This window comes from Coregonus lavaretus (assembly GCF_964263955.1).
Source record: "Coregonus lavaretus genome assembly, chromosome: 27".
NCBI lineage: Eukaryota > Metazoa > Chordata > Actinopteri > Salmoniformes > Salmonidae > Coregonus > Coregonus lavaretus.
In genome coordinates, this window is record NC_140014.1 from 43,936,605 (window position 1) to 43,945,671 (window position 9,067).

The 9,067-nt window shown below is 42.7% G+C and overlaps 1 protein-coding gene across 1 annotated transcript; it reads left to right on the forward strand.

Moving 5' to 3' along the window:
• Nucleotides 1–388: 388 nt before the first annotated feature.
• Nucleotides 389–5,694, forward strand: nenf (neudesin neurotrophic factor). Its single transcript, XM_084144550.1, has 4 exons — nucleotides 389–822; nucleotides 1,148–1,208; nucleotides 3,304–3,407; nucleotides 5,162–5,694. Exons 1-4 carry the CDS (start codon nucleotides 643–645, stop codon nucleotides 5,336–5,338), a joined length of 522 nt encoding a protein of 173 aa, XP_084000676.1. The 5' UTR covers nucleotides 389–642; the 3' UTR covers nucleotides 5,339–5,694.
• Nucleotides 5,695–9,067: the final 3,373 nt, after the last annotated feature.

Below are 9,067 nucleotides of genomic sequence, written 5' to 3' on the forward strand. Positions count from 1 at the left end.
GGAGGAACTGATGCGCTACCTTGTGCAGTCTACTATAACAACCACTGCACTAGATTGCAAAATAATATCGATATTCCCAATGTTTAGTAAGTCTTTGTATGGGACTCTTATTTTGAGGAGGGGGGGGGATCCGCGAACGTGCTGCCAGCATAACATCCTACTGCCAGGAGAACGGTAATCTATATTGTAGTCCGTTGGTAGAGGAGTGTATGCGTTGCCCTTAACTGATGATGACAGGGCGGTTTTATCTTTTCCCTGAAGTGTAAACTTGTCCCAGAACGGTTTTAAGAGAGGCATCCAATTTGACCCGCCTATTATATGCACGGCGCAGCACTTTTGGCCGCTGGCGGCAAATGATTCGTAGGACGTGATCAGAAACCACATGATCAGAAACCACATGACCATCTGGTGAACGTTTGGGCAAATCCAATATTTATCGGGGAACGTGGATCAAGTTTACTTCTAACTTTAATTCCACTTTCTTCTCTAGTAGCCTACTTGTGTTCGCGGGCTCATATCTTGGGCTATTATTATTATATTATTATTATTAAATTACGCATGTTCTTGGGTTGTTAGGCCAATTAGAGCAGGAACCAGGAAGCAAAGGATCTATTAAGAAGAGGACATCGGAATTATTTATGAATGTTGTTCGAGGCTTGTCCAAAAAGCCAGGCAACCATGGTAACACCAGTGCAACTTTGTATCACATGTGTGCTTCTCGTGTTGAGTTTGGCAGACGATGTTAAACTTAAACACAAACCGTCCTCAAAACCTGTCCGACTGTTCACCGACGAAGATTTAAAAAGGCACGACGGGAGTGAGGTTAGGTACTTGTTATGATGTGTCTATGGTGTTGGCTAGCTCTGGTCCATGGCGTTAGGTCGCCGTTCCTTCGCTAGTAGAAGTAGTGGAGGAACACGCGCTAACGACCTGGACCAGAGCTATGGGTGTAGCTAACCCATGTTTCTTCACTGAAATTAGGCCTAGCCTTCAATTGGCTAATGGAAGTATGAAATGCTCCTCTTGTTTATATAGGTGAATGCAATGGATTATAACCGTGAAGGTGGGATCAGCCAACACAATGACATCGATTTCTTTATCACTGATAATGCTAATTGCTCTAAAGTCACTGTGCCTGTGTTTTAAGGAGGGGCAGGCCATTTACATGGCCATAAAAGGAGTGGTGTTTGATGTTACCATGGGAAAAGGTAAATATCACACACACACAGTGTTGGGGTCGTCCCCACCTCAGGAAAGGCGGGGTGATAGCTTATCACTGCCGGTGTGGCGTGATGTTGATGTCACCAATGATATCACCATAGTTCAGGCCAGTAAAGAGACAAGATAAAGTTATGTGTCAATGCAGAATTACATAGGAAGCTGTGTAATGACCAGGGTTGGGGTCGATTCCATTTCAATTGCAGTCAATTCATAAAGTAAACCAAATTCCAATTTCACATGTTCCTACTTGAAAAGCATTGAAGAGAATTGGAATTCGAGTTTGAATTTCCGTGTACTTCCTGAATTGACTAGAATTTAAATGGAATTGACCCCCAACCCTGGTAATTACATTGGAAATAACATGATAGATAGGGTACCAGTCAAAAGTTTGGACACACCTACTCATTCAATGGTTTTTCTTTATTTTTTACTATTTTCTACATTGTAGAATAGTAGTGAAGACATCAAAACTATGGAATCATGTAGTAACCAAAAAAGTGTGAAACAAATCAAAATATATTTTATACTTCTTCAAAGTAGCCACCCTTTGCCTTGATGACAGCTTTGCACACTCTTGGCATTCTCTTAACCAGCTTCATGAGAAATGATTTTCCAACAGTCTTGAGGGAGTTCCCACATATGCTGAGCACTTGTTGGCTGCTTTTCCTTCACTCTGCGGTCCAACTCATCCCAAACCATCTCAATTGGGTTGAGGTCGGGTGATTGTGGAGGCCAGGTCATCTGATGCAGCACTCCATCACTCTCCTTCTGGGTCAAATAGCCCTTACACAGCCTGGAGGTGTGTTGGGTCATTGTCCTGTTGAAAAACAAATGATAGTCCCACTACGCCCAAACCAGATGGGATGGCGTATTGCTGCAGAATGCTGTGGTAGCCATGCTGGTTAAGTGTGCCTTGAATTCTAAATAAATCACAAACAGTGTCACCAGCAAAGCACGATCACACCTCCTCCTCCATGCTTCATGGTGGGAACCACACATGCGGACATCATCCGTTCACCTACTCTGCGTCTCACAAAGACACAGCGGTTGGAACCAAAAATCTCAAATTTGGACTCATCAGACCAAAGAACAGATTTCCACCAGTCTAATGTCCATTGCTCGTGTTTCTTGGCCCAAGCAAGTCTTTTCTTATTATTGGTGTCCTTTAGTAGTGGTTTCTTTGCAGCAATTCGACCATGAAGGCCTGATTCACACAGTCTCCTCTGAACAGTTGATGTTTCTGTTACTTGAACTCTGTGAAGCACTGTGAAGCACTTATTTGGGCTGCAATTTCTGAGGTGCAGTTAACTCTAATGAACTTATCCTTTGCAGCAGAGGTAACTCTGGGTCTTCCTTTCCTGTGGCGGTCCTCATGAGAGCCAGTTTCATTATAGCGCTTGATGGTTTTTGCGACTGTGCTTGAAGAAACTTTCAAAGTTCTTGAAATGTTCTGTATTGACTGACCTTCATGTCAAAGTAATGATGGACTGTGGTTTCTCTTTGCTTATTTGAGCTGTTCTTGCCATAATATGGACTTGGTCTTTTACCAAATAGGGCTATCTTCTGTATACCCCCCCTACCTTGTCACAACACAACTGATTGACTCAAACGCATTAAGAAGGAAAGAAATTCCACAAATTAACTTTTAAGAAGGCACACCTGTTAATTGAAATGCATTCCATGTGACTACCTCATGAAGCTGGTTGAGAGAATGCCAAGAGAGTGTGCAAAGCTGTCATCAAGGCAAAGGGTGGCTACTTTGAAGAATCTAAAATCTGAAATATATTTTGATTTGCTTAACACTTTTTTTTGGTTACTACATGATTCCATATGTGCTATTTCATAAATAAGTTTTGATGTCTTCACTATTATTCTAAAATGTAGAAAATAGTAAAAAGAAAGAAAAACCCTTGAATGAGTAGGTGTGTCCAAACCTTTTGACTGGTACTGTAGATAGACAGATAACAGGGAAATAGGGTAAGGGGGTTTCGATGTGAGGGCCACACAAACTGCAAATATGGAACAGCTGTAAGTACTAAGGATGTATTATTACAGTGGGACTAATATAGTTTATTATTGTAGAGTTCTATGGGAAAGATGGACCATACAATGCCTTGGTTGGAAAGGACTGCACAAGGGCTGTGGCCAAAATGTCCCTGGAGCCAGTTGACCTGACATCTGACACTGTGAGTAAAGAAAAACAAAACAAAGGGCGTCATAAAGGGGTGCAGCGTCATAAAGGGGTGCAGCTTAAAGGGGTGCGGCGTCATAAAGGGGTGCAGCGTCATAAAGGGGTGCAGCGTCATAAAGGGGTGCAGCGTCATAAAGGGGTGCAGCGTCATAAAGGGGTGCAGCGTCATGAAGGGGTGCAGCGTCATGAAGGGGTGCAGCGTCATGAAGGGGTGCAGCTTAAAGGGGTGCAGCTTAAAGGGGTGCAGCGTCATAAAGGGGTGCAGCTTAAAGGGGTGCAGCGTCATAAAGGGGTGCAGCTTAAAGGGGTGCAGCGTCATGAAGGGGTGCAGCGTCATGAAGGGGTGCAGCTTAAAGGGGTGCAGCTTAAAGGGGTGCAGCGTCATAAAGGGGTGCAGCTTAAAGGGGTGCGGCGTCATAAAGGGGTGCAGCTTAAAGGGGTGCAGCGTCATAAAGGGGTGCAGCGTCATAAAGGGGTGCAGCTTAAAGGGGTGCAGCGTCATGAAGGGGTGCAGCGTCATGAAGGGGTGCAGCGTCATGAAGGGGTGCAGCTTAAAGGGGTGCAGCTTAAAGGGGTGCAGCTTAAAGGGGTGCAGCGTCATAAAGGGGTGCAGCGTCATAAAGGGGTGCAGCGTCATGAAGGGGTGCAGCGTCATGAAGGGGTGCAGCGTCATAAAGGGGTGCAGTCATAATCCTAACTCATGACGTTACTACCCTGCATGAATCTGCAGGTAGCTAACCAACCAGGTTCAATGTTAGCAAGCAAATGGCTCTGAGATATGAATAATAAGACAAATACACGTAACGTTAGCTAGTGAGCCAGCCAGCTAACGTTAGCTAGCTAACAGTACACTTTTAACTTGAAATGAAACCACTTTCTGTCAAAATTAGAAACGTTTAATATCAGAAAATGTAGCTAGCTAGACTATCTTACCCGTATAGATCATGCATGATGGACGTGTCTCCCTGTCGGATGCCATGGTTGCCCTTAGTTTGAAGATGACAGGTGTTTTCTCCATCTCTTTAGCTATCATACTCTAATTCCACTGATTTCAAAACTCGATCCTCCAGAAAGTGGAGAGCAACACTAATGCAGCTCCACTACACGATACATTTTTAAAAAGCAGCGTTAGACAGGATTACCTACACATACTGACCAGCTCAAATAGACAGAAGCGTGCTATATGGCAGACCAATCCGAACACCTATCTCGGCATGTCCAGCCCACTCATTATCTCAGCCAATCATGGCTAGTGGGAAGGTTGCTGTCTTTTTCTGTGGCTTAACCAACTAGGCTCGTAATTTAACAATTTTATTCGTATTTACAGATGGTATACAAGTTTGTTATTAAGGCACATGAAAGTTCACATGTTCCAGAAGGCATTTCTAACAAAAAAACGCATTTTGATAAAAAAAAAAAAAAAGTTTACGTTGAAATGGCTCTCCTGTGACATACGCCTAGTTACCTGAAACAAGTCACAAATTGCCTTTTTTAAATTGTGTAGAAATGCAGTAAATGAGCTTCAATTTTATAGCTGAAATGATGCCCCTGTTCTGGTCTGCAAGGAACTTGTGTAGATGTTTAACTTCCATCACACCTTTTTGCAGAACTAAATGATAAAGGGTTCTTCAGAAAAGGTTCCATGATCTTCCTAAAAGGTTCCACAAAGAACCAATAGAAAACCTTTTTTTTTCTAGTGTTCTCTTAGTAATGAAATGGGTTCTCTTGTCCTCTTCCCCTCTCTTTCAGACGGGCCTTACTGAAGAGCAGCTCCAATCCCTGGAGAGTGTATTTGAGGGCACGTACAAGACAAAGTACCCCATTGTAGGCTACACCACGACGGGCATCCTCAACCAGGATGGCAGCCCCAATAAGGACTTCAAACCTGAAGACCAACCTCACTTCAACATCAGAGACGAGTTCTAATCCAAAAGGAGTTTTTGGCACTTTTTATTTTTGTTGCAAGGATATGTTTTGGTACGCAGAACTGGAGACATGAATATTCAAGACAGTGAGATCCTCAATTTGCTCATGATTACATACATTAAGCTCATGATTGGAAAAATGATTATTTATGAATTCCCAGTCAGATAAATGGATAGTACTGCATCTCTGGATGTTCTCTGATGAAGCCCATAAGGTTAGCCTACCAAGAGATGGGCAGCAATGTGTTTCAGCTGTATTTTCTTTACCTTATTTGAAGACCATATACATCTTTAAAAATGTACTGTAAGATATCATTTTATGTGGACTCCAATAAAAACATGGAATGTTTGTAACTATGTTGTTAGTCAAATACACACTTTATAAAATGCATTTAGATTTTAGGACTGAATGTTTTCCATTGATCATTTAAATCATTTTAATTGGTTAAATGAGCTATGAAGCTGCACAGACCCTTTACCATTAATTTAATGTCGAAGTAGTTTAAAACATGATTATGGTGATATTAAAATAGTAGAAGGGAAAAGTTTGTTGCCTCGTTTTTGCATTTCCACCTGGACAGGACAGGTAATACTACCTAGTAGAATATGTCACATAGAAACATTTCCACCTGGAAATGAGGGCAGTGGTATGTTTTTTAAAAAAAAGTCTTAGTGTTAGTATATTTTCTGACTCCGAAAAGTATAAATCAATCACTAGTCATAACTTCAAGGCTGTAGCTGTTGTCTGAACGACCAAAGGTCCCCCATAGACACTAGTTATAAGTTTAAGGCTGTAGCTGTCGTCTGAACGACCAAAGGTCCCCCATAGACACTAGTTATAAGTTTAAGGCTGTAGCTGTCGTCTGAACGACCAAAGGTCCCCCATAGACACTAGTTATAAGTTTAAGGCTGTAGCTGTCGTCTGAACGACCAAAGGTCCCCCATAGACACTAGTTATAAGTTTAAGGCTGTAGCTGTTGTCTGAACGACCAAAGGTCCCCATAGACACTAGTTATAGGTCCCCATAGACACTAGTTATAAGTTCAAGGCTGTAGCTGTCGTCTGAACGACCAAAGGTCCCCATAGACACTAGTTATAGGTCCCCATAGACACTAGTTATAAGTTCAAGGCTGTAGCTGAAAGGACCCAACAGCCACGGTGCGTAGAGGATGGCACGACAGTAGTGGTCAGCAGCCCGTTCCGTTCTGTAGGGTGGAGCTTTCAATGACACTCGTCTCAGGCAGGTTGTCGCTGGCATCGAACAAGGTGAGGCTTTCCTCTGCTCTGGCATTTTTATGTATCTGATTACGAGTCAGACATGAGCAGCCTACCACGTCAGTATAAGTAATCTTCACAGCCAAGTTCAGAGGACAGGTGGATGCCCAACCCTTTCAGAGAGTGTCCCCGAGCAGAGCAGGACTGAGAGTTCCCCGGGGAAGTTGGCCACTACGATCTCTCTCTCTGGAACTTCGGAGCCCACGTCCTGTCACTAAACCTGATACGCCGTCCGGAACAAAGATGCCTAAAACGGTGCGTTTTATATACGTTGTATTTGTCCCACTATGTAATGTGTCATTTACTACACGTAATGTTTAATAGGCTACTTTCTATCTGGATACACGTAACAGAACCTAGACCGAACTAGCCTGTAATACAAAGCAAAGGTCAACCGGACGATCATGTCATTTCGCTGTCCAATATTACCAGAATAATGTCTGTCTTCAATTAAATATCCAATGTTGTCTTAAGGTGATATAGCCCTAACACTAATGATTTGATGATGACAATCACTGAAGTTTCCCTGATTATTTGTTACGGTTTTACTTGGTTGGTAATGTAATGTCATGTGGCTACTGAGTTACGTTTGTCTCAAAAAAGTTTCAATTTTATCAATATGAACCAAAACCCGAGTCCGAGGGTATTTGCTTTAATGTGAAACAATCTTTATGAATATGCTTTGGTTTTACTTAATATATAATAATTATAGAATATATAATAATTATTTAATATATAATAATTAGTTAATATATAACCCAGTTCCTTTACAAAGTTATAATTCACTAATAATTATGTAACAGTGTTCGGTTTCTCTACAATGGATGATTTTACTTTAGAGCATTAACATAGTTTTACTGAAGGACTATATTCCTCTCCCAGAATGTTTTTCTATAATATTCCTCTCCCAGAATTTCAGCAATGTTCTCATGGTGACTGAGATGCACCATTGTAAAAGAGCTGTAGGCCAAGCCTGCAGTGGATGAGTGTTGTCTTGTGTAGTTAACAGTATAGGAAGGAAGCCATCTTCTGTTGTAGGAAACTCCAGTGTGACGCCTACCCGGCCTTACTTATTAACTAAACCCAGAGTTTGACCCACAGGTCTCTGTCTCATGACTGCTAAGGCAGGCGTTACTGGCTAACCATAGATTAGCTCTCTCTCTCTCTCTCTCTCTCTCTCTCTCTCTCTCTCTCTCTCTCTCTCTCTCTCTCTCTCTCTGTGCTGGGCCTTGGGCTTTTGAACAGCAGTTCTGGAATCATAAAGATTCTCTGTTGGAATCCTATGATGTCATTTTGATAACATAGCACATTTACATTTTATCAGTGGTGGGTGGTTAGTTTACTCGGCTCAGTCTTGGTTCCATAAAGGTACTGTGTTTTAAACAAACACTACAATAGCAATAACCACAGGAAGGTATTCTGTTGATGGAGTTTCACTTGGGGCACAGCAAACAGCGCTCCTTGAGAGAGTCCGACCGCAGGGCTCAGTCCAACATCAATCTGACGTAGTTTCTGTGACATTCTTCTCTGGAGAGTCAGAGTAGATGAAGCTTTCAACACTATGGATAATACTCCAAGGCCGCAGCCCAAATGGCACCCTACTGTATACCCTATATAGTGCACCACGTTTGACCAAAGCACTACGGGCCCTAGTCAAAAGTAGTGCTCTATAATGGGAATAGGGTGCACTTTGAGACGAGACCTAGGGTTCTAGGGTTACCCAGGGAGATGCTGGGGGAGTGGATAGAACAGGGGCAGCCATAGGGTGCACTTTGAGACGAGACCTAGGGTTCTAGGGTTACCCAGGGAGATGCTGGGGGAGTGAATAGAACGGGACCTAGGGTTCTAGGGTTACCCAGGGAGATGCTGGGGGAGTGGGTAGAACAGGGGGCAGCCATGATGGTTGTTGTTGTTCTCCAAATCCAATGGAACTAAATCCACATCTGATCAACTGGTCCTGTGTCGCTGTCTAGATAATCAATCAGTCAGGAGGATTGTAATCTCATCTCTAATCACAAATCTTCTTGATCAATGAAATAATAAAAAATTTTGTGCCTGCATAGAAAGTGTAGCATAGAAAATGTAGCATATAGATCGGGGCCATATACAGTATGCTCATGGTGAGTATATGGTGATTTGCTAAGAAACATAGCCGTTGTAATGGACATATATGATCAGACTGGAAAGTGCAGCATACAGATTGTGTATATATCTGCTCATGGTGATGTGTAAGGAGACATGTAGGTGGTGGAGGCCAATGTTCCAGTTATTGCTGCACATGTTCAGGTGGGTTTATCTTTATGACGCTGGGGCGTGCTGGAGGGTAAGTTCATAAAGAGGTTGTGTAACGCAGCAGAAAGCCAACGCTTCAATTCTCTGTCAAGGTTCAGGGAACAGTTATGAGAGAGAGAGAGAGAGACAGAGAGAGAGAGAGAGAGAGAGAGAGAGAGAGAGA

Coding starts and splice junctions, on each gene's coding strand:
- nenf (XM_084144550.1), top strand. CDS start 643: ATGTTGTTCGAGGCTTGTCCAAAAAGCCAGGCAACCATGGTAACACCA. Junction 823..1,147: donor AAAGGCACGACGGGAGTGAG/GTTAGGTACTTG, acceptor CTGTGTTTTAAG/GAGGGGCAGGCCATTTACAT. Junction 1,209..3,303: donor TGATGTTACCATGGGAAAAG/GTAAATATCACA, acceptor TTATTATTGTAG/AGTTCTATGGGAAAGATGGA.